The sequence below is a fragment of the Pelodiscus sinensis genome, chromosome 20, assembly GCF_049634645.1.
Source record: "Pelodiscus sinensis isolate JC-2024 chromosome 20, ASM4963464v1, whole genome shotgun sequence".
NCBI classification, from domain to species: domain Eukaryota; kingdom Metazoa; phylum Chordata; order Testudines; family Trionychidae; genus Pelodiscus; species Pelodiscus sinensis.
This window is the reverse complement of record NC_134730.1, coordinates 28,725,881-28,751,051: the sequence shown is the minus strand read 5'-3', so window position 1 is coordinate 28,751,051 and position 25,171 is coordinate 28,725,881. Positions and strand designations below refer to the sequence as shown.

At 57.4% G+C, this 25,171-nt stretch overlaps 1 protein-coding gene across 2 annotated transcripts; it reads right to left on the bottom strand.

Annotated features, from left to right (window-relative positions):
• Positions 1 to 648: 648 nt before the first annotated feature.
• CBX4 (chromobox 4) lies at positions 649 to 6,492 on the bottom strand. Of its 2 annotated transcripts, XM_075904132.1 has the most exons (5): positions 6,318 to 6,478; positions 6,166 to 6,209; positions 5,269 to 5,334; positions 3,838 to 3,904; positions 649 to 2,903 (listed from the first exon to the last, which is right to left on the bottom strand). In XM_075904132.1, the coding sequence occupies exons 1-5, from the start codon at positions 6,384 to 6,386 to the stop codon at positions 1,581 to 1,583; spliced, it is 1,569 nt and encodes a 522-aa protein (XP_075760247.1). In that variant the 5' UTR covers positions 6,387 to 6,478; the 3' UTR covers positions 649 to 1,580. The 2 variants fall into 2 exon arrangements, with proteins under 2 accessions (XP_075760247.1, XP_075760246.1); XM_075904131.1 differs by lacking the exon at positions 3,838 to 3,904 and having other exon boundaries at positions 6,318 to 6,492.
• Between the last annotated feature and the right edge of the window lie 18,679 nt (positions 6,493 to 25,171).

Sequence of the window (25,171 nt, the reverse complement as noted above, 5' to 3'; positions counted from 1 at the left end):
GTCTTTTTAGATCCACATTTGATGTAATAACTATTTGGGCAATTCTGCATAATTAGGGACAGGACTTAGGTCACAGCATTCAACCTGCCTTGATGGACATCAGTTGACAACTACTAAACAAGGCCGGCTTCAAATCTGCACAAATGATTGAAAATCCTGAGTCCGTGTGAGTCAGAAGCTGCCGAGCGCCTGCCCAGTGCCTCCAAAAATCAGGCCCCCTGCAATGTGCCTCAATTTGGGCAGCCCTCCTCACTGCTTGCTTTTGAAAACGGAGACCCTTAAACAGCTGGGTCTTCTAACAGCATAGAGGTTCAGGTAAGCGCAGGCAGAAGGCTGGCAGGGAGGGAGACGTTAATTTCTGCTGCTGCCTTTGTGCTGTTTTTTCTCAGAAGATCCCCGTCCCTCCAAAAGTAGGAGCTAGTTGCCTGAGATGGACAATACGCACTTTCAGCTCTGCCTTCTCAATATCAGGAACGTTCTACATGGCTTCAGTCTTCCCTAGATAGCTAAGACAAACTCTCCGCCTCGGCCCTTGTTTTCAATGGACATGACAAAACCTGCTTTGGGGAAACCCCAGTCACATCACACACAGGGAGGTCTGTGCAGTACACTCGATAGCAGCAGTAACAAATGCACTCCAACTTCCAGTAGGTTTTGTAAAGGTTTATAGTCCTTTGCAATGATTGCATGGTACATTTTCTTCCTCCACAACACAGCCCTTAAACCAGGAAGTGCCTCTGGCAGCTTAGGCCCCACCTTCTAACAGCTGGTCTTTGCAATCAGATCTATGCTAGCTGCAGAACATCAAATGCACTTTCAACATCTCCATTTAATATTTACATTCAAGCAATTAATAATAGGAAGCTTATAGTTTAGACATTTCTAGTAGCAGCAGTTTCTATAATAGCTTGTTTAGCTTTAGATAATGAACTTATTTTTCACATAGAAACGACACATGTGTACAGTATCAAAAAATATATACCAGGGAATGGTCCTGCACCTCGTGAAGACAGGGCAAAGCAAGGAGACTAACGAATGCTGAATGGTTAAAAAGAACAGAAAATATTTGTTTGATATAGTTTATAAGGGGATCTAGGGACTCCATAAATCTAGGATTTATATTTCATTATATAAATACCTACAAATAAATATATCAGCATGGCCAGCGAGAGACCAGCCTTCAGCTCAAACAATACATTTCAATAACACCACGTACAAACGGGAGCAAGAATCACTCGACAAGTTAGCACTGGTAAAATATAATACTATGTAACTCTGAGTAACTGGCCGGCCCCATCCTCGTGTGTCCTGATACCTGCACGGCCCGGGCGCGCCCGGGGGCTGCAGGGACGGAGCAGCAGCAGAGGTACCCCAGCATAGCAGGGGTGGAGTCACTGTCCCGCCCGCTCCTCCTCTCGGGCAGGGAGGCCTCTGGCGGGACTCTCCCTGGGGAGCGCTGCAGTCACTCTGGGGGCAGGGGTGGGCTTTGGGACAGTGACGACAATACCTTAGAGGGGCCGCAGGGCAGGCAGCTCCAGGAGAGTGGCAGGTCCCTCCCATGGGGAGCGGCCTTGGCTCCTTCACACTGTCACATACTCCTTGAAGGTCACGGTCAGGCAGTTCGCAGTCACATCCGTGATAATTATATTCCCAAAGAAGGGCTTGAACTCCGGCTGGGGCTCTGCCTCCGCCTCCCCGCCTGCCTCCTGCTGCGGCCGAGGCTCCGGGGCCAGCTTCTCCGGCAGCACCTCCGGCTTCACCTGCGCCACCGCCAGCTCCCCCTCCCCCCGGGGCTTGACGCAGCGCAAGTCTATGGGCTCGTCCAGGTCCGAATCCAGCAGGATGACCTCTGGCTGGGGGCCGGCTGGGGGAGGGCGCTCGGGTCTCTCTGGGGCTGGGGGGCTCAGGCAGGTGGGGGCACTGATGCTCCGGGAGGTGAGACGCTTCTTGCCTGGCTCCCGCTCCTCGTGAGGCTCCGAGAGGCAGCGCTTCCTGGAGCCCGGGGTGGAGAGATTCAGTCCCACGGAGGCAGAGCTGTGCTCCCGGCTGGGATCCGAGGACCAGGGCACAAGGCTGGGCTTGGTGGTGAGCTGCAGGGGCTGCTCGGAGGGAGGAGGTGCCTCCTTGGTAGGAGGACACTTTCTGGGGCTCCCCCTGAGCTCCATGAGGGGTTGGCCTCCCTCGGGTCCCGCTTTGCTCTTGGGGTCACTGCCTGCCACTCTCTCCTCCCCAGGCTTCCTCCAGGACTCCTGCTTCTCCTCCCCACCCTTCCTGGGAGTCCGCTCCTCAGTGGTCCGCTTCCGTGGCGCTTCCCCGGACTTGATCTTCACCGCCTGCATGCCGTTCTCCATGTACTTGCTCATGACGATCACGATGCGCCCGTTCTTGTTCTTGTTCTTGACGATCTTCATTTTGCCCCCGATGCCGTTGCTGGCCACGCCATCCCGGGAGGGCGGCCCGGTGCCACTCGACAGGTTCTTCTCCGCCCCGTTCTTCCCCTCCGCAGCCAGGTTCTTGACCGGGCTCAGCAAGCTCTTGGCTGGGCTGTGTGCCCATTTGTCCGGATGGGGGACCAAAGGGCTTTTGCTGTGGTCCAAGCAAGCCTGGCTCGGTGGCTCCTTGCTGCTGGGCTGGTAGTGGGGCTCGTACATCTTGGGGTCAGGCTGGTAGTGATGGTGCTTCTTGCTGTTCAGCTGGTAGTAATACTTCCCTTTGGCGTGGGGCTGGTGCTTCATGCTGCTCTCCTTGCCGTTAGGCTGGTACTGGTGGTGCTTCTTGCTGTTAAGTTCGTACTGATGCTGCTGGCTCTTGCCAGAGGAGCTGAGCTCCAGCTTGGGCCTGTTGTCCACAGCAGGGTCCTGGAGCCCAGTGAGGACGTTGGAGCGCCGGGCGAAGGACGGGAGCTGCAACACAAAGTCAGCAAGATTAGCAAGAGCCCTTCAGGGGACCACGTCAGACCCACAAGCCCTTCTGCTGGGGGCCCTTCAATAAGCTGGTGGCCACAGAGCAAGAGGGAGCAGTCACAGCAGCCGGCAGGAAGGGACACAACAGCCACGGCCAGTGCCTGACCTAAAGGCTCCATGAGATTAATTAGAGGCAATAAAAAGTCCCCTTCAATCAACTGTCCCGAGGAGGCAAGGGCAGATCGCAGGCGAAACACACCAAGGAAAGGGGAGAGCAGCAGCTAGAAATGCAAACAGCATCCTCCCAGCGCAACACAGCACCACGTGTGCAGCCACCGTCTTCTTGCCAAGCAGCGAGACTTGGTGCGCCCCAGCCCTGCCTATGACAGCCACCTTCCGTCACATGGGGCAGAAGCTAAGAGCCTAACCAGAGACAGATCCATACAAACCCAAGGCAGAGATGGGGGCTGAGCTCTGCCAGGGGAGAAATACCCAGACACTGCCAAGCCAGGTGGCCACCAGGAGACCTGGCGCCTTCGCTCTGCTGTTCCTGGGGCGTGTCCCAATTTATGCTCCTGGTCACGCTGCCAGCCTGTGCACCTCTGACTGCCGCCTGTGCACCTCCGAGGTTGGGATGGGTGGGCGGTTGGTGGCAGGGGAATGGGAGGGGCTTCATGGAGCATTTAAAAGCACCAAGGGATTTGTATGTACACACTTATTGGGAGCATGATGAAACCAGATGAAATGCTCCTCCCTGGGGAAGGGCGCAAACAAGGGAGTTTAGATTAAAAACAAAAGGAAGTGGTGCGCCTCCCTCTCTTTGCAAAGACTGCCTCTTAGAGCCTGCATGCGCTTTCTGGGGTGTGACTATTCTCCCGCCTGGGCCAAAACCTGGCTTCTGTAGGGAGAGAGCACTGCAGCCTATCGCATTCACCTGAACCACCAGCGGCTTTGGCTTCGGCCCTCGCTTGCGGTATCCCATCAGCTGCTCCTGCCTCTCCCTGCAGGAACATAAAAATCAATAGCCAGGCAATTACTTCCCTACAGCCCGCTGGAGAATTGAGGGGGGTGTCTGTAGTTCTTGGTTCACCTCCTTCAGAGGCACATTGCAGGAAAGAACAGGGGGCAGGGAAGTGGGTGGCTGGGGCAAAGCAGGACAGGGTAACTGTGCAGCGACCCTGCGATCTGCCAGGGACAGCCCCCCCAACCAGGCAATTCCCCTGGCGCAGGGCTCGCCAGGTGCCCAGGCACGAGAAGGGAAGCTGGCTGCCTGGAGCCCAGCTGCCTTCACGCTCTTCCAGCGGCATCTTGTGCAAGAGCCGGCCGAGTGCGGGAGCGCCCCGCCCCCAGCCCCGCGCTCCGGTCGGCGGCCGGCGCAGAAGGCAGGAGCGGGGAGGCCAGGCGAGGTGTGCGCGGCATGTGCCGCCCGGAACGCGCTGCAGCGCCGATGCTAATGATCTCATTAGGATGCACAGGACGAGCCCCGCCAGCCGTCACTCAGCACCGCTGCCTTAAAGGCCAATGCCTCGGCGGGGGGAGGGGCCGTGGTGCTGAACGAGCAGCGCACCAGCCAATTGTGCGGGGAGGGCCGCCCCGGGCCCTGGCAATGCGAGCCGCCTCCCGGGACGGGGGGGACTCAAGGTGACCAGCCCCCCCGGCCCAGTGGAAGGGGGCGGGCGCGGGAGAAGCACTTGGATCCGGGGTGGGAGCGGGCAGGAGCTGGCCAAGCGCCGGGACAGGCGGGCCCGGGGCGGCAGGGCTGCCGCACTCAGCGGATCCGCGCCGCGGCGGTGCCGGGGCCGCAGGGTCGCGAACTCCCTCGGGCCAGGCGCGCCCAGGCGGGGTCGCTCCGGCGCGCAGCCCGAGTTTGCGCCAAAACGCCGCGGGCCGTGGGCGAGGGCTGCCCGGGGCCAGAAAGCTCTCCGGGCTTCCCCCGTGCAAAGGGCCGTCCCCGTGCCGGAGCGGGGCGGTTCTCCCGCCGCGGCGAGCCCCGGCCCCGCAGCCGAGCGGGGAGGCGGCGATGCCCGGGGGGAGCCCGCCCGGCCGGACAGCCCCTGCCGCGGCCCCGAAGGGGTTAAGTGAAGTTCCGTGACGCATTCGCAATTGCACAATGCCAGCTCGCTCCGAGCCCCGCCGCGGCTCGCTCTGCAAGGGGCCGGGCCCGAGCGCGCGGCGGGGCCCCGCAGCCAGGCAGCGGAGCGGGGCGCGTCGGGCTGCAAGGCCCGGCCCCCGGGCTGCCCGCGCTGCACCCGGGAAAGTGGCCCCGCGTCCCCGTCCCTTCCCCCCGAGCGGCGGCTCCTGGGTGCTGCGTCTCCCCGCCCCTCCCCCGCGGCCAGGCCGCTCCGCGCAGGAGCGCAGCGCTCACCTGTTTTGGAAGGCGACCAGCAGCCGGGGGTCCAGGATGTTTTCCTCCGGCTCCCACGTGTTGTACCTGGCAAGGGGGAGAAGATGCACACTGAGCAACGGAGCGGGGTCCCCTCCCCTGAAGGGGGGGCCCTTGCTGGAGCGGTGCCCGGGCCGGCGCACAGGTTGGGCGCCCTGGCTCCGTGCGCACCTGGACCCGTTGGAGGTGCCTTTCCAACTCCCGCTGCCCGGAGGCGGGGGGGGGGGGGGCCCGCAGAGAGGGGGGCTGTTTCTTTAGCGCAGTTGCCGACTCCCCGAGAATGCGAAAGGTGTCACGAGGAGACTCCCCGCAGCCCCGGCCCCGCGAGCCCCCAGGGCGGCGACAGCAGCCACGCCGCAGGGCCCCCACCCCAGAGCCAGTCGCAGCCCCTCCCTGCACGACACTGTCATGCAACCCCCAAACCGTCCGCCACCCACCGAAACCTCCTTCTGCTCGGCGCCCAGAGGCAGGGTTCGGCTCCCCCGCGCTCCATGGCAGCTCCCTGGGGGCAGCCCCCTGCCTCCCCCTCGACCAGGGTCGGCGGCTCGGGACCGGCGAAGCGTTTTATTTCGTGTTTTACATTTATTTCCCCCCCGCTCGGTTCTGCAATATGGAGCCTGGCTCCCGAGGAGGGAAAGGGGGAAGGAGCCATTTTCTGCTGCACATCAGTCGCCGCCTGCCTCCCTCTCCCTCCCCCCTGCTTTTTCGGGCTCCCCGGTCCGCTCTGGCCTCTCCCCGGCCTTTTTGGAGCATGCATTAGCGGTGGCATTTCCCGGAGCAGAAAGCACGGGGGGAGGGGGGCTCTGCAGCTGTGGCTGGGCCGGGGAGCCTGCTGCTGCAGCCCCCATCGCTAGTCCAGCTCCTCGCCTGGGTACTTACTTGGGGGACCAGCCTCTCCATTTCACCAGGTACTCGACTCTGCCCTGGGGGGGAAGGGAACAGGGAAGGCGTCAGCCGCAGTCCCGCAGCCTCCGCGGAGCCCCGCTCGCCCGCCCCCCCGACTCCCCGCTCGCAGCCTCCCCCCGCCTCACCTTTCGGATCCGCTTCTTCTCGATGCTCTCCACGGCGAAGACATGCTCCCCCACCGCGGGCAGCTCCATGCTGGGGCGGGTCCGAGCTCCCGGGCTCGCCGCACTCCGCCTCCTGCTCCCGCAGACACTGAGCGCCAGCCGCCGCTGCACCGCAACTCATGCAAATCCCGGCCGGAGACGTCAGGCGGGCGGGGCCTCCCCGGCCCGTGCTGTCCGTCAAGGAGAGGCCGGGCCCGGCGATTGGTGCAGAGCTGCCGGGGAGCGCCAGCGGGAGGAGGGGCCCGAGAAAGGGGCGGGGAGGGGAGGGGGAGCTGGGGGCTGTTGCGGGGGGCGGGGGAGGGGTTGCAGAGCCCCTGTCGGTGGCGCGGGGCTGCGCTCAGCCAGGTGCCCCGCAGTTCGGAGCTGCCCGGGGTGCAGCTGGCTCCGCACCAGAGCGAGCGGGGCAGGTGTCAATCTGCCCCCAGGCTGCGGGGAAGGGGAGGGCAGGTGGGGGGGGGGGTGCAAACGAGCGAGAAGCCCTCGGGGGCTGCGGTGGGTGTATGGCGGGGAGGGGCGGCGCTGGGGGGGGGGGGCGGAGAGTTATTGCACAGGATTTGGGTCACAGGCTGGATGCGGGAATTATTCCGGCCCCGGGTTCCCTTCCGCTCGGTCCCGCGTTTCGCGAGTTCTGGAGGCGAGTGTCGCGGGCTGGAAGGCTGCGGGCAGAGCGCTTTGAGATCTGCAGGGTGCCCTGGCCGGGCAGGGAAGGCGGCCAGGGCCGAGTCGGGCAAAGCAGAAAGCGAGCAGCAGCGAGAGCCCAGGGCTGGGGAAGTGAAGTAGCCGGGAAGATGGAGGGGGATGCGTGAGGCGGGCGAAGGCAGCGATCTAAAGAAAAGAGCGAGGAGGAACAGAAGTGCTGGAGGAGAAAAGGAAGGGCCGGGGCAGGTTGGCTGGGAAGGGATGGGAGAAGGGCAGGGGCAGGTTGGCTGGGAAGGGATGGGAGAAGGGCAGGGGCAGGTTGGCTGGGAAGGGATGGGAGAAGGGCAGGGGCAGGTTGGCTGGGAAGGGATGGGAGAAGGGCAGGGGCAGGTTGGCTGGGAAGGGATGGGAGAAGGGCAGGGGCAGGTTGGCTGAGAAGGGATGGGGGAAGGGCAGGGGCAGGTTGGCTGGGAAGGGATGGGAGAAGGGCAGGGGCAGGTTGGCTGGGAAGGGATGGGGGAAGGGCAGGGGCAGGTTGGCTGGGAAGGGATGGGAGAAGGGCAGGGGCAGGTTGGCTGGGAAGGGATGGGGGAAGGGCAGGGGCAGGTTGGCTGGGAAGGGATGGGAGAAGGGCAGGGGCAGGTTGGCTGGGAAGGGATGGGAGAAGGGCAGGGGCAGGTTGTCTAGGAAGAGATGGGGGAAGGGCAGGGGCAGGTTGGCTGGGAAGGGATGGGAGAAGGGCAGGGGCAGGTTGGCTGGGAAGGGATGGGAGAAGGGCAGGGGCAGGTTGGCTGAGAAGGGATGGGAGAAGGGCAGGGGCAGGTTGGCTGGGAAGGGATGGGAGAAGGGCAGGGGCAGGTTGGCTGAGAAGGGATGGGAAAAGGGCAGGGGCAGGTTGGCTGAGAAGGGATGGGGGAAGGGCAGGGGCAGGTTGGCTGGGAAGGGATGGGAGAAGGGCAGGGGCAGGTTGGCTGGGAAGGGCAGGGGCAGGTTGGCTGAGAAGGGATGGGAGAAGGGCAGGGGCAGGTTGGCTGAGAAGGGATGGGGGAAGGGCAGGGGCAGGTTGGCTGAGAAGGGATGGGAGAAGGGCAGGGGCAGGTTGGCTGGGAAGGGCAGGGGCAGGTTGGCTGGGAAGGGATGGGAGAAGGGCAGGGGCAGGTTGGCTGGGAAGGGATGGGAGAAGGGCAGGGACAGGGGCAGGTTGGATGAGAAGGGATGGGGGAAGGGCAGGGGCAGGTTGGCTGGGAAGGGATGGGAGAAGGGCAGGGGCAGGTTGGCTGGGAAGGGATGGGAGAAGGGCAGGGGCAGGTTGGCTGGGAAGGGCAGGGGCAGGTTGGCTGGGAAGGGATAGGTGGGGGAAGGGCAGCGCCTCGTGGTATCGGAAACCTGCCTGGGGGTGGCAAAAATGGAGGCTGTGGGAAAGAAATGGAGCCAAGGGAGCGAGCACCCCGCGAGGGGGGGATGGAGGCCGGAACTGGAGGCGGAGGATGGCAGGTCAAGGGCTCTGGCCTTCCCCCTGCAGCGTGCCCGGGACGCGGTAAATCGCGGGGCGCTCCTGGCCGCCCGGGAGGCTGGTCCGTGGAGTGTTTTTCCGGTAACCGGGCAGGGAAGCGCTGGGCACAGTCCCCCCGGTGCTGCCCTTCCCCAGCGCACCCCAAGCTGTCGACAGAGTCCGGGGAAGCTCCCAGCCGCTCTCCGCAGCAGCCAGGCGGGCACCGAGTCCCTGGCAGGTGCAGAGGGGAGATCGCCAGCCACGCCCTCCGCGTGCCCCTGGGCCTAACGCCTCCCTGCCCACCCGGTGAGCGGCTCCCGGGGCAGGGGAGCGGGGCGACGAGGGGCCCCTGAGACAAGCGAGCGCGCGCAGAACCTCCCGCCGGTTTACACTGGACCCTGACCCGGGCCACGCTCCAGAGGCGCGAAACGACCCCCCCGTTCTGTAATAGAAGGAGCAATTTGCACCCCCGGCGCAGGGTCTGTCTGTGCCCCCGCCGACCCCGGGTGCTCGGTGCGGAACTAGAGGCCACAGCCTAAGGGTGCAGCAGCGGGGGAGCCAGGGAAGGCCAACGTGCCGGGGCCGGGCCAGTCCCGAGGGACCCCTCTCTAGGCTCGGCCCCGGGAAGTGGGGTGCGGCCGGAGCAGGGGACGCTGAGCTCGGAAATCTCCAGGGAAGGGGGCTGGGAGAGCGCAGCCCGGGAGGGATCATCCGCATCCTGCTCCCAGAGCTGCGCTCGAGGTCCCGCCCCCGGGAGCTGCTCGCGGAGCGGGAACGGGACTTTCGCAAAGTTGCATCACTTGGCTTATTTCCCAAGCGAAGGCTCGTGCGGGGCCCCCGGGCCTGGGCCGTTGAAACAAGCCCCGCAGCGCAGCGGGACGTTCCCAGGGGCACAGATCTGGGCCGTCGCTCCCTCCTGGGCTGGGCTGTGAGCATCAGCAGAGCCCCGGGCTCCTGGGGCAGAAGAGCATCCCGGCGGCCAGACTGGGTCAGACCAAAGGCCCAACTCGCTCACTGGCCTGTCTGCCCGCAGGGACCCATGCCCCATGCCCCAGGGGGTGTGAACAGAACAGGGAATCATCAAGTGATCCTTCCCCTGTGGCCCATTCCCAGCTTCTGATAAACTGAGGCCAGGGACACCCTTCCTGCCCATCCTAACAGCCATTGATGGACCTAACCCCCATGAATTTATCTAGCTCTTTTTTGAACCCTGTGAAGGTCTTGGTCTTCACAACATCCTCTGGCGAGGAGTTCCACAGGTTGACTGTGTGCTGAGTGAAGAAAAAATTCCTTTGGTTTGTTTAAACCTGCAGCCTATTAATTTCATGGGGACGACCCCTAGTTCTTCCGTTATGGGAACAAGCAAAGAACTTTTCCTTATTCACATTCTCCACACCTGTCATGAGTTTATAGACTCCTGTCATATCCCCCCTTAGTCCTCTCTTTTCCAAGCTGGAAAGTCCCAGCCTTATTAATCTCACCTCCTAAGCAGCCATGAAGGGGGGGGGGGGGGGAAGGGACACCTTTGCCTTTGGGGGCGGGGCGCCGGTATGGAGGGGGTCGCGCCCGGGCAGTGCAACTCGCAGCGATGGCGGGGGCGGAGGAAGAGGGAGACTTTCCCGGCTCTCTGAGCAATCCCCCTCGCTGGAGCGCCAAGAATCAGGGGAAACGCCTCTCGGAGCTGGGGGGGGTCCCCAAAGAGGCGGATTCTCTCCAGTCCCAGCAGTCCCCTGCCTGCCGCCCCGGGCACTAGCGGGGTGCAGCGCTACGGCAGCGGGGCTGGCAAAGCCGCTTTCCTCTCCCGGCAGCACCCCGGGGCCTGGGGCTCGAGCAAGGGGAGGCAGGGAAGATCCGGCAGGAATAACGATCGCAGGGGGAGGCTCTTGGCTTATTTAAAGCCAGTTGAGACCCCCGCCCCGGAGCGCGCGTGCCCGGCCGGACAGACCGACCCGTGACTCACGGACTTGCCCCCGGACCGGCGCGGGGGGAGGCGCACTCCCGCACAGAGCCCCGCGGGAATCCAAACCCTGCCCCCAAAGGCCGGGCACTGCCGGGCTCAGTCTGTCTCTGACCCCAGCGGGCACCTTCCCGGCCAGCCTCCCCCCGGGGGCACCGGGCAGGGGGAGAGGCTGGAAGCGGCGAAGCTGCGGGGTCGCGCTACATCCGGGGAGCGCCGGGGCCGGCTCGGGAGCAAGCGGAGCGAACGGGAGCCCGGCGCCGGAGCGGAGTCCAAACTGCTCCGCGCGGCTTCCCACGTGCCTCGGGGCATTTCTGGGCCTGGCCCTGCCCCTTCGGGCCCTGCGCCGCCTGCCTGGGCTCGGCCCCTGGCCCCGCTGTCGGTTCCCGAGGGTGGCCCGGGTGCGCGGCTCCCGCCCCCGCGAGGGGTAGGAAAGCGCCGTGCAGGGCACAGAGCAGCGCCCCCCCCCCCCCCCGCAGTTAATCGCACCCACTTCCCGCGCGGGTTTTGCACCTCGGGCCCCGCGGAGACCAGACGGAATTGTCCTTTCACGAGACTCCCCTCCCAGGCCGACCCGAGGGGGCCGAAGCGGAGCCCGGGGTTGGCTGGTGACTCCCTGCTCTGGCCGGACACGCTGCGAGCTGCGCCCCCGGCCGGTTCCGAGACGCGAGTGGGCAGCGGGCCAGTGACGCGAGGGCAGCTCTGCCCCCACCCTGGGTTATTCATTCCCCTCCTCCCCCCAGAGCCCTCCGTGCCCCCGGCGGCTCCCCGGCGTGCTTCCGGGTCGATGTCCCCAGCGCCGCGGGGACCCGCAATGGTCCGGCGGAGCCGTCGAAGCCGCCACCCCAAGGACAGCGGGCGGCTGGCCCCTTTTCCCGAGGGAGGCAGTCGGGTTTCCGGGCACAGCGCGCAGTGTTCCCCGGAGGGTGCCAGATGGCGGCCACGCGTGAAGTGCGAGGCCTTGGCCGGATAGCAGCGGCCCCCGAGGCACGAAAGATCGGGCCCTTCTCCCCTGACCCGCCCGCCCCACTAGCAAGTCCGGGCCGAGGCCATGCAACGGGTGGATGCAGCGAGGTCTCAGCTCCTGGCCCCAGCCGCGTCCCAGGATGCGCTGGCCAGGGCAGAAAATCGGCCCCCTTTCTCCTCGCCTCCGCCTGCCACTCACGGCGGGGCGTTCGGCCTTAGCGCCCCTTCCAGAGGCCTGCTTGTTTGTTTGGCTACGGGGGGAGAGGCCATCCAATGCCCATTCATCTTCCACCCAGCAATCGATGGGCAACTTCTCGTGCGCCTGACACCCGCGACCCATCCATCTTCCTGCCGCCCGCGTGTGGGAGGGCAGCGAGGGGAAGGCAAGGTGACTTGGGCAGCAGGGAGGTCGCTAGCAAAAGCCGCCGGAGAGGCCAGGACGGCGGCGGTCAGCGAGCGAGGGCGAGTCTCCTGCCAGAAGGAAAAAGCGCAGGAGCGGCAGGTGCGCAGGAGCGCCGCGTTGGAAAAAGCCGCGCAAGCGCAAACCCGGCAGCGATGAGGGGGAGAGAGGAGCGAGGGGAGGGAAGGGGGCGCTCTCCCAGCCAGCAGCCCGCACCTTCCCCGCCCCGACTCCCGCCAGCCCCTCTCCTGGCCAGAGGCAACTGCGGGGTGACCCAGCTGCCTGGCCGGGCTGGAGTGAGCAAGCCAGGCCCAGCTAACAGGCCTTGCTCCGTCCTAGGCAGCGCACCCTTCTCCTCCACCTGGAGCTAGCCCAAAGACTTCCCAAGGCCGGATTTCCAGATGAAAGTCACTGTCCCCACTGGCTGCTAGAGCCAGAGCCATGGCCAAAGAGAGGGAAGGGGGGCCACAGCGTTCTCTGTGAGCTGAGCACTGGGGCAGCCACCCAGAAGAGATTGCAAAGCGCCCAGCTGATCAGCAGAGGCCCACAGTCAGGTGTTTCTACTGGTGGTGCACATCCGCACAAGCCTCAGTGCACAGAACAAAATGTATCCTTCACATGGATGGAAAACATTAGAGGGAACATTGGTCTCAACCAGAGTGCCCTGACTTGAGAGCAGGGGGCCAGGACAGAGCTAAGCCACTAGGCAAGGGGCCATGCAGTGATCTGTACCTCCCTGGCCTCAGCAGAACTCCTCTTCCCCATCCCAAGCCTGTCACCGTTGGGGGTATCCCCTCTTCCTATGGCAAAAAGGAAGGGTTTGCTAGCAAAGCCCAGGTCTCCCTGAAATCCTGGCTGCCTGAATCGCCTGGGAACAAATGGACAGTGACCCAATCCACTGGCTTCAAAATCCAGACTCACACAGGTTGGGGTCCTGCCCGGGGTGGGAGGGGGGGAGGGCAGATCACAGTGCCCCAGAGCATTGTGGTACATTTCACATTAGGAGTCCATTTCTGGGGGAGGACAATGAAACATAAAGGGAAGTTTGGCGAGAAGATTTCATTGAGCAGAAAAGCAAATGACCGACCCAAGAAATGGCTGCTCATTCGGGCGAGGGCTACTTCTTAATGGCAGGACACAGAAGAGCGCAACAAAAGGGAGTGCTGCATGTCACTGTGCATAAATACCTGTGGCTAAGAGCACTGCGAAGCCAGGGCCAGTGTTATCCCAGAGCTGAGCCAGTAACAAGCAAACTGATATTACACTTTTGATTTCGCTGGGGGCCTGAAGGGGCTTAATGTAAGAATTCTTAGCCATTGTGAAGAGCAGCTGAAATAAGGCACGTACAGGAAGGGTTTCGGTTTTAGCTAAAGAGCGGTTTTCCTAAATTCTACGCGCGTTGACATGTGCGGCCCTGCAGCTTGTTAACCCCCTTGGACGTGTCTCACTTCTGCTATTGCCGAGAGAGACAAGTGTTTGCAATAAAACAGGGTGCCCGGGGCTGGAAGGCTGCGACGCAGCCCCCTCAAACCTGGGTGAATAGGAAAATGTGCTCAAACATGCAGAGAAACGGGGGCATTGCAGCAATATGGGCACTCTTATCCTATGCTGGTTTCCCAGCACTTGGAATGGCTGGATGTGTTCTGAACTCCAGCTGGACCGTTTGGAAACAGCGACCATAATCTAATTAAATGTAACATCCCTGTGGTGGGAAAAACACCACGGCAGCCCAGCACTGTGGCATTGAATTTCAGAAGTGGGAACTACACAAAAATGAGGAGGCTAGTTAAACAGAAATTAAAAGGTACAGTGCCAAAAGTAAAATCCCCGCAAGCTGCATGTAAACTTTTCAAAGACACGGTAACAGAAGCTCAACTTAAATGTACACACCAAATAAAAAAAAACACAATAAGAGAACCAAAAAAAGTGCCACCGTGGCTTACCAAACAAGTAAAAGAAGCAGTGAGAGATAAAAAGGTATCGTTTAGAAACCACTGGATTCCCCTTGTCCACATGCTTGCTGACCCCCTCAAAGAATCCTAGCGGATTGGTGAGCATAATTTCCCTTTGCAGAATCCAGGTTGACTTTTCCCCAACAAGTTACGTTCATCTATGGTCTGAGAATTCATTTCTTTACTATAGTGTCAACCAATTTGCCTGGACTGAATTTAGACTTGTAATTGCCAGGACCACCTCCAGAGACCTTTTTGAAAATTGGTGTCAATCTGCCAGTCATTTGGTAGAGAAGCTGATTTAAACCACAGTTAATAGTTCCTCAATTTCACATTTAAAGTTCTTTCAGAACTCTTGGGTGACTGCCATCTGGTCCTGGTGATTTGTTACCGTTTAGTTTATCTGGTCCAAAACACCTCAATCTGAGACAATTCCCCTGATTTGTCACCTAAAAAGAATGGCTCCGGTTTGGAAATCTTCCTAACGTGCTCAGCTGTGAAGACTCCGACAAACAATTCATTTAGTTTCTCCGCAATGACCTTCTCGTTTTTGAGTGCTCCTTTGGCATCTCAATCATCCAGTGGCCCCACCCATTGTTTAGCAGGCTTCCTGCTTCTGACATACTTTAAAAAATTGCTATTACTTGTTGAATTTTTGGCTAGCTGTTCTTTCAGATTCCTTTGTGGCCTTCCTAATTACATTTTTTCACGTCATTTGACAATTTATGCTCCTTTCTCGTTTCCTTACTAGGATTTAACTTCCACTTATAGTGTACTTAGATTTCCAGAAAAACCTTTGACAAGGTCCCTTCCCAAAGTAAGCTGACGTGGGATAAGAGGGAAGTTCCTCTCATGCACTGATAAGTGTTAAAAGATAGGAAAACAAAAGGCAGGAATAAATGGTCTGTTTTCAGAATGGTAACTAGAGATAACTAGTGGTGTCCTGTAGGGGTCTGTAATGGGACCAGTCCTATTCAAAATATTCATAAATGATCTGGCGAAAAGGGTAAACAGGGAGGTGGCAAAATGTGAAGATGAAACCAAACTGCTCAAGATAGTTATGGTCCAAAGCAGCCTATGAAGAGCTTCAAAAGGATCTCACAAAACTAGGTGACTGGACAACAAAATGGCAGATGAATTTTAATGTTGATAAATGCAAAGTAAAGCCCGTTGGAAAACATCATCCTAACTGTGCGTACAAAGTGATGGGGATTAAATTAGCTGTTACCACTCAAGAGAGAGATCTTGGCGTCATTGTGGCTAGTTCTCTGAAAACATCCACTTGGTGTGCAGCGGGAGTTAAGAAAAGGAACAGAATGTTAGGAATAATTTTAAAAGGGATAGAGAATAAGACAGAGAATATCTGATTGCCTCTATATATATTCATGGTACGCCCACATCTGGAATACTGCGTACAGATGTGGCCGCCTTATCTCAACAAAGTTATCTGGGCATTGGGAAAATTTCAGAAAAGGGCAACAAAAATTATTAGGGGTTTGGAATGGCTGCCATAGGAGAAGAGATGAATAAAATTGGGACTTTTCAATTTAGAAAAGAGGAGACTAAGGCTATGTCTAGACTGCAGGCTTCTTTCGGAAGAACCTTTTTTGGAAAAACCCCTCTGTTCTTTCGATTTTCTTTCAGAAGAACCTTATTGCAGTGTGGACATAACTGAATTTTTTTCAGAAAAACAGCCATTTTTCCGAAAAAACTCTGTAGTGTAGACATATCCTAAGTGGGTCTGGTTATAGACAGAGGACTGTAAAATAATGACAGGTATGGAGAAAGTGAATAAGGAAAAGTAATTTACTTGTTCCTGTAACAAAAGAACTAGGGGTCATCAAATGAAATTAATAAGTAGCAGGTTTAAAACAAACAAAAGGAAGTATTTCTTCACCCAGCGCACAGTCAACCTGTGGAACTCCTTGCCAGAGGACACTGTTAGGACCAGGATTTTAACAGCATTCAAAAAAGAGCTAGATAGATTCATGGAGGACAGGTCCATCAGTGGCTATTAGCAAGGATGGATAGGGATGATGTCCCTAGTGTCTGTTTGTCAGACAATGGGGATTGGGTGACAGGAGAGATCACTTGATGATTCCCTGTTTTGTTCACTCACTCTGGGGCACCTGGCGCTGGCCACTGTTGGAAGACAGGACACTGGGCTAGATGGACCTTGGGTCTGATGGCTCTTATCCAACCAAGAAGAGACAATAAAAGGATCCAACGCTGCCTCTCTCCGATTTTCTAAACAAACAAATGAATAGATTTATTCTGCATCTGCATAACTTGCCTCAGGTGCAAGATAGGAAGCTATTGGTAAAATATAAATGTGAAAACCACAGTGAGAAGCAGCAGTGAAAGCAGTTTAATAATTCCATTTCTAACGATTCAAATAGCTCACTGCCAGATCGGACACTATAGATTTCTGCAGGATGCTCATCTGGTTTCTGTTATGAGGCCGATTGCACATGATTTGACAGTAATGATTATAATAGTGGTGATTTTGTATTTTTTGCCTTGCTCAGATACTGGAGGTTCATGAACTGATACATCCTTTCCCTTGTGGTTTCTAAGGCTGATGCCTTATTTCTTCCATATACAGAGGAACCATATAAAATATCCCAAATAAAGCCAGCTGGCTCTTCTGAATATTTTTAACGGCTGTCTCTTCTTAGCCAGGTGCTGGAAATACTGCAAGTGTGAGAGAGAAAAAGATGTTCTAACCGAAAGAAGTGAGCCATTCGCTGCCTTGCAAAGACCAGGATAACAGTTATTCAATAAAACACATTGTATTTATTATTTCTTAAGCAGCAACAATGAGAACAGGTGTATTCTGCTGATATTTTATTTGTCTCTAGAATACAGCAGCACGAGATATTCCCTTTGCTATTAATCTGTAGTTACACGTCTGCTGCCCCCAACTCTACTCCAACTAGACAGAAATAGATAGAGATTGACTGTAGGATTCCATTTAGATTGCAGACTCCCGGGGGCAGGGACTGTTTCATATTTGATGTGAGTGCAGAGTCCTGCACAGTGAGGTTCTGACCCTGTTTAGGGTCTCTGACTGACCCTGTAATACAAAAAATACAGACAGGTGGATTCCTGCAGGTGTTAAGGAATCAGACCCAAAGCCCCTTTAGTCAAATACTTTCAAGCCATGTTCCTTCCTTCCACCACGGAGAAGCTGTTTATCTGGGTTTCTCGTTTCCATTGTTATTTATAAACATTTATCTTAAAAAGATCTGGGCACAAGTGACTGACTGGGTTGAGTTTTTCTCTCTGAAAGAAAGGATATACCATCTTCTCTTCCACCTACCATGCCAGTATCTTCTGCAGAGCCACTATACATTGGCTATCAAGCAGCACTGATTACATGTGCAATCATTTTCATGTCACTTGTTAGACTATATCAATAGCAGCAATTCAAACTGATTCTTTTCAAAACTCTAATTCGTGAATCTCCCAGAGAAGACACTCAGGGGATTCAGATTTTCTTCCTGTCCTCTACAGAATGGCTAGCGATCAGTGTTCCTTGTAAGCTGAGTGCTTGGGCAGCCATGCAGGAGAGATCCAACTGATTAGCAGAGTATCCAACTGCATGTGTTTCTACTGTGCCCCTAGCCAGCTGCATGTGTTTCTATTGTGGTGCATATCTGCCTCAGTACATGTGACAAAATTTATTTCACACACAAGTGGAAAAAAATAGAGGGAACACTGCTAGTGCTGTCTTGGGAACCACATGATATTACATCAGGCTGAAGACAAAAACAGGAAGGTACAGTAAAACCTCAGGGCTACAAACACCAGAATTACAAATTGACTGGTCAACCACACACCTCATTTGGAACCAGAAACACGTAATCAGGCAGCAAAGGAGACAGACGTAAAATAAAGCAAGTACAACAGAATGCCTTGTTAAAAGTAAACTACTAAAAACAAGGGACAGTCTAGAAAAGATTTCACAAGGTAAGGAAACTGTTCCTGTGCTTGCTTCATTTACACGGAGGCGGTTAAAAGCAGCCACCTTTTTTGCTCCTGCAGAGTTTCCGAGGTGTATGAAGTCAATGTTCAGTTGTACACTTTTGAAAGAACAGCCACCCTATTTGTTCAGTGTTCTGAACGTTTCAGTGTTATAAACAGCCTCCATTCCCGACACGTGCCTGACTCTGGAACTCATAAAGAGCTCCAATATTCTCTCCTTGGCACAATGGGCTTGGACTTTGCCACTAGCCTGTGTGACTGGATTCTTAGAGGCCTGGAGGAGGGGATGTTTCTAGCTCTCACAAGGAGTCAGGCCTGGGTTACTGGGCAGGTACCTTTCTGCCTTTGTCAGGCCTGCTTTGCTGTGCAGTCTGAAGCCTGGGGCAGGCTGACATGCGGGTGATGAGATCCTCTTTCCTGGGGTCACCCACCAGGCTGAAAAGGGAGTCAGGAAAAGGATGAGTAGGTAGGTTTTAAAAAAATCAATCGGATGCCATGAGGTAAGATGCGTACAATGAAACCCTGCTCTGGGTTGCCAAGGCAAATCTGTCAATAGAGTATTGAACACGCAAATCTCACTTGCAATTATTGTCTGTTTCTCAAGGCAACCTTCCCTTTCACCTCACCGTCTACACCCGGCGTTCGCATTTGGGGCTCACACTGGGGAGAAAAGAGCGCTCCTGCCACCACAGCAGCTGGGACCAACTTTGTGACCTCCCCACATGAGCTACTTTGGTGAATGTGCCCCCCCCCCCATGTAATGGACCTTTTACAGAAGCACTGTGCCTAGAGCTTTTACCTTCTGGTGGAGAATCACAAAGCATGTTGGAAAACAATCTATTAACCCAGCATGCCCACATAGGAGACAAGTACCATTATACCCATTGTCAAAGTGTGCAAACTGATGCGCAGAAAGGCCGAAGCATAGTCATGGTCAGAAACATGGGCTGTAAAATCAGTCACAAGAGCTGCTTTTTCTTCTCTGTTTTTGCTGCTGAACCCAGGGTTCATGCCCTCCAGGGCCTGGCTTGACTGGTCCAACCTCTTCCTTTCTGCCTTACGATTCTCACATCACTTCCTTTGAGTCTATTCAACGTTCTGCAGAGGAAGCCAGTGAGCCCCCTTCACTCTGACCACATTCAAAGCCCACCCCGCTTCAGGGATCTGCCCACTCCTGGGAACAAGAGCAGGCGTGCTAGTGTAGACCAGCCACTGGCCTTGAAAAGCAGATCTAGACAGCACAGGGCTACAAAGCCGATGGCTGCTAGCGCCGTGTCCAAGCTGGAATTCCCACCACCCAGGGGTACATGAAAAGGGGAAAGGACGAGTGTAAACAAATCCATGCCGAGTTTGGGCCAAGCGGGAGGATCATGTGGAAATGAAACAACTTCACAAGCTATCGGGAATGTTGGAAGTTGAAATAGTCTATGATGGCACTTGGTCCTGCCATGAGGGCAGGGAACTGGACTAGATGACCTCTCAAGGTCCCTTCCAGTTCTATGAGATGGGTATATCTCAGTATAGTATAGTATAGTATAGTATAGTATAGTATAGTATAGTATAGTATAGTATAGCAAAGACCCCATGGCTTTGGGAGCTACAGGCCAGCAAAGGTAAATTCCGTTCACAGTGAGTGAGGAGGGAAAACTCTCACAAGACCTGCAAGAAAGAGATACTTGTGGGACGCATACAATGAATTTTTACAGTCAGTTTAACAGAGCACAATGGAGCCTGCCTTCATCTGGCTGATGGAAAGGCTGAGCGGCAAAACATACATGGTACCATTTGAGAGAGTCGTGCAAAATTGGCTGAGGGGTGGCAGCAGCCCAGGCTCCTGAATCCTGCCAGTTGGATTTAGGACTTATTTCTCGCATTGAGACGGCTGCATTGCACCTCGTTATTCCAGCGAAGTCCCCTGCGAAATGGGGGCTACTTGGGAGGAGCAGAGAAATGACAGCTCAGCTCTCTGAAGCAGGGAGTCAGGGCAGAGACCGGGGTCCAGGGAGGAGGTGTGAGAGGGACAGACCCCCATAACACGGACAGACTTGCCGAGTGCTCGAATGCAAATGCAAGAAGTCTGAACGCCCCGATGGGTGAACTCGAGGTCTGGTATTCGATGAAGCTAGCACAGAAACTCGGTGAAATGATGGTAGTCAGTGAAACACGGTAATACTGGGTACAAAATACATAGACAAGACAGAGCAGGTCATGCCAATGGGTCAGTGGCTCTACTCATTAACAAAAGCCTAGAGTCCAATCTAGTCCAATCTTACATACCTCAGACTGTACCATAGACCCTCAATGGACAGAAATTCCATGGCTGGCTAATAAGACTATAGCAGCAGGAATATACTGCTGGCCACCTGAGGAGAATGATGACAGTGAGGGAAGATTAGAAAGGCTACAAACCCAGTGTGACGTAGTGGGGGTACCTGGCTGGTTTCTATGCTGCTGGCTCTGGGGGAACCCCCACTGGCTGCTGTGGGTACCACGACCCAGCAAAACAGGATGAGTCACTATGCAAACCAGTGGCCAGACACCCCCCATGGAGAGGAACAAAGGAAGGTGGAATGCTGCCTTGGCTGGGGGGCAGGGCTGGAAGTTAGGGAGTTGGTTGCTGGCTGTCGGAGGGCATGGAGGAGAGCCTAGGGAGAGGAGCTGGAGTTTAGGGGCCCAGTCTCCCCCATCTCAAGGGGGCCTGAGGCATCCTAGCCCAGTTCCTGTGACCAGATTACATCTGTGCTGTGCGGTGCTGGAGGAGCAATAAACCACCCTCAATTCTACTGGCTGGTGCAGTCTGTTTGCGCCATTTCGGGGTGCAGGAGACGGGGAACCCCCAACGCGCCGTCACACTGGTGTCAGAAGTGGGATGCACTGCACCCCGTGGATGGAGCTTCCAGCGGCAAGCGACAAGGCGCAGTAGAAGCAAGAGCCCTGGAGCCAGGCGTGCTGGAGACAGAGCGAAGCGGTTCCGGGGAATCGTGGGGCGCTGCAGCACTAGACTGGTGAGTCTGCACCGAGGGGCCCAGCGGGCAGATGGCCTACGCCCGACTCTTGAAGGCAGAGCTGGTGGGGCTGTGCAGAGAGAGGGGCTTGCCTGTGCGGAAAGCAACCAAGGCCCAGCTGATTACCCAGCTGGAAGAGAATGACCAGCCACAGGGCCAGGATCTTGTCCCCAGGGGAAGCAGCCAGACCCCCCCTGAGAGTGTGTCAGGCTCAGAGAGGGGGAGGAGCGCTGGACCCCACCGGAGAGATGAGACAGCGTCTCCCGGGAGGCCTGCAAGCCGTAGCCCATCTAGGGCAGGGGCCAGCCCAGCGGAGCTGCGGCGGCTGGAGATCCAGCTGCGGATCAGGGAATTGGAAGTAGAGGACCGAGAGAAGGAGCGCCAAGATCGAGAGAGGGACCGCCAGGACCGAGAGAAGGAGCGCCAAGATCGAGAGAGGCAGCGACAGCATGAGCAGGCCATGGCAGAGCGGAGAACCGGCGGGGCACCGGCTGCGCCAAGTGCGGATGGGCCCCAAGGTCCCAGGGCTGCCAGCCACTTGGAGAGGCTCGTGGTGGCCCAATTGAAGGACATGGGTGACATAGACGGGTTCCTCAGCTCCTTTGAGAGGGCCTGTGGACTGCAACGGGTTCCCCCAGCTGACTGGCTGCAGGAGCTCATCCCCGCACTGAGCCAGGAGGCGGCCGGAGTGCTCAGTCAGCTGGAGGACCTACAGCCAGGGGATTACAACCGAGTCAAGGAGGCCCTGCTGCACAAGTTCGGGCTGACCCCCGAGATATACAGGAAGAAGTTCCGGGGGGTACAGAAAGGGCCACGGGAGACCTATGTGGACCTGGCCTCCCGCCTGGCGCAATACTGCCGCAAGTGGGTGTCTGGAGTCGGAGCCCAGACCGCAGAGGAGCTGCTCAAGCTGGTCATGATGGAGCAGTTCTATGAAGCGTGCCCACCCAAACTGAGGCTGTGGCTCAAGGACCGGAGACCAGAGAACCCCCAGGAGGCTGGGAGACTGGCGGATGAGTTCACGGAGAGCCGGTCCGGGTGTGAACGGGAGTCCCGGAGAGAAAGGGAACCGCGCAGAGACCGGATCTCGGCTGAGCGACGGAGGGAGTCAACTACGGGGCGAGACCAAGGAACAGGTCGTCTGCGCCCCAGAGAACCAGCCAGGGCCTGGACAGAGACAGCCCAAAGCCTAACTTGCCATCGCTGTGGGCAAAAAGGCCACAAGAGGGCTCAGTGCACCAGGTCCCAGGACCGGGGACTGTCCAGGGTTAACTGGCTGGGGCGGGAGGAAGGGCAGGCTGCCCCAGAGGCAGGGGCTGGCAGGCAAACCTCAGCTCAGAGAGAGGGGAAGGATGCTCAGTGCACCTCCCCTGGGAGGTCTGATTCTCAGGAGGCGGATTCCTCCGTGTACCGGGTGGGGGCAGGACGGCCCCTGCGGAGCGAGTGCCTCATACCCCTGGAGGTGGATGGTAGGAAGGTGACGGGCTTCTGGGACAAGGGGGCGGAGGTGACTCTGGCCCGATCCGACATAGTGGCCCAGGAGCGGATACTACCCCACGCGCAGCTGACCCTGAAGGGCATAGACGGGTCCCCGTTTAAGGTGCCTGTAGCCAGGGTGCATCTGAAATGGGGGGCGAAGGAAGGCCTCAAGGAAGTGGGGGTGCACCCGCACTTGCCCACCGAGGTGCTGATGGGGAACGACCTAGAGGAGTGGCCCCATGAATCCCAGCGGGCTCTAGTCACTACCCGGAGCCAGAGCCAGCGGGGGGCTGACAACGTGGGTCCAGGGAAGGACTCCTGGCAGCGTCCTCAGGGTCCCATCCCAGTGGACACGGGGTCCAGCCAGGCTGGGACTCCGGACCTAGGCAGAGGTGGGGGACAGGTCCCGATCCCTGCCTCAGCAGCTGAATTCCAGGCTGAGGTGCAGGCAGACCCCTCCTTGCAGAGGCTGAGGGACCAGGCTGGCCTCCGTGCAGCTCAGCCCCGGGGGAGAGGTGGCCAGGAGAGATTCCTGCGGGAGCGTGGGCTCCTGTTCCGTGTGTGGCTCCCCCCCAGGAAGGTGAGGGCATGGAGGGTAGAGCGGCAGCTGGTCGTCCCCCGAAAGTATCGCCTCAAGCTGCTGTATTTGGCCCACGATGTCCCCGTTGGGGGCCACCGGGGGATCCGGAGCACCCGGCTGAAGCTGCTCCAGCACTTCTATTGGCCGGGAATCTTTACAGCCGTGCAGCGGTACTGCCGGTCCTGTGACTCCTGCCAGAGGGGCGGGAAGGCCCAAGACAGGAGGAACGCGGCTTGGGGGTCTCTACCCCAGATAGAGGACCCTCTGGGCTTGCTGAGAGAGTTATGGGAGGGGAAGTCCTCCCTGGATGGAGCATCGGGGGTGGAAGCCGCCCTGGCTGTCCAGAGAAGGCTCGCTGGGCTCATGGCCCTGGCCCGAGAGACCCCGGCCAGAGATCAAGGCCAGCGGAAGGGTGGGTGTGACCCCCGAGGACAGGCCTGGGCCAGTCACCCTGGAGCGGGGCGGCGAGTGGACAGAGGGAAGCCAATTCATGTGGGGCCTCGCCACGGCCGGCCCGAGTCAAGGGGAGCACCCATGTCCCCAGGGCAGGTTCCCACGCAGAGGACCCGAACTTCCCTAGGTCACGAGCGGAGTGACCCTGCTCAGTTCGCTCTTGGAGGGGGGAGAACTGTGACGTAGTGGGGGTACCTGGCTGGTTTCTATGCTGCTGGCTCTGGGGGAACCCCCACTGGCTGCTGTGGGTACCACGACCCAGCAAAACAGGATGAGTCACTATGCAAACCAGTGGCCAGACACCCCCCATGGAGAGGAACAAAGGAAGGTGGAATGCTGCCTTGGCTGGGGGGCAGGGCTGGAAGTTAGGGAGTTGGTTGCTGGCTGTCGGAGGGCATGGAGGAGAGCCTAGGGAGAGGAGCTGGAGTTTAGGGGCCCAGTCTCCCCCATCTCAAGGGGGCCTGAGGCATCCTAGCCCAGTTCCTGTGACCAGATTACATCTGTGCTGTGCGGTGCTGGAGGAGCAATAAACCACCCTCAATTCCACTGGCTGGTGCAGTCTGTTTGCGCCATTTCGGGGTGCAGGAGACGGGGAACCCCCAACGCGCCGTCACACCCAGCAAACCCAATAACAGTGGGGGATTTCAACTCTCCTCAGACTGACTTGGAACATGGCACCTCAGGACAGAACAAAGAGACACTATTTCTAGACACCACTAATGACTGATTCTTGGAGCAGCTTGTCCTGGAACCCACAAGGGGAGAGAAAATTCTTTAGTTAGCGTTAAGTGGTGCACAGGATGAGGTCCAAGAGACAAATCTAACCAGCTAAGGGATAGCAACCATCATGTAAATGTAATGTCCTTTGGCGGGGATATCAAAGAAACCCACCACAATAACTCTTACCTTCACGAAGGAGAGCTACACAAAAATAAGGGGGCTAAATGGAAATTAAAAGGAACAGTCACAAGAGTAAAATGTCAGCAAGCCACTGGGCAAGTTTTTTAAAACACTATAATAGAGGCTCAAACTATTTGTATACCCCAAATAACAATAGAAAGAGGACCAAAAATAATGGCTACACAACAGAACAAGAGAGTCAGCTGAGGCAAAAATGCACCTTTTACTATTTGGAAGTCTGACAGCGGGAGATAGAAAGGTGCATAAGCACCGGCGAAGCAAGTGTAAAAATCTAACCGGGACAGGCCAGAAAAGAATTTGAAGAGCAACTAGCAGAGGACTCAGAACCAAACAGCAACATTTAAAACATGTATCAGAAGCAGGAAGGCTGCCAGACAAGCAGTGGGGCTGCTGAACAATCAGGCTGCTAAGGGGAGCTTTCAAGGAAGAGCAGGTTGCTGCGGAAAAGCGAAATGGATTATTTGCATCGGTTTTCATCCACGAGGATGTGAGTCAGAGAGAGCCTCACAGCTCAGCCGTTCTCTTTAGGTGACAAATCTGAGGAACTGACCCCGTTTGAGATGTTCAAAGAGGAGGGTACGCGACAAATCAATACATTAAATAATAATGTGCCCGGAGGAGCAGAGAGAATTCACTTGAGTTCTGAAGGAACTCAAATATGAAATAGCAGAACTACTCACTGCAGCGTAAATTTCCACTCCCTGCATCTGACGAAGTGGGTCTTTGCCCACGAAAGCTTCTGCTCCAACACTTCGGTTAGTCTATCCAGTGCCACAGGACTCCTCGCTGCTTTTGCAGATTCAGACTAACACGGCTGCCCTCTGATACTTCACTGCAGCGTGTAACCTACCACTTACATTAGCCTCTGTCCAGGTGACGGCCAGGTAGGTGACATAACGACAATTCTTAAAGAAGGCTCTAGAGGCAAACTTGGGAATTATAGGCCAGTCACTCTAACTTCAGTACCAGCTGCGGTGGCGGAGA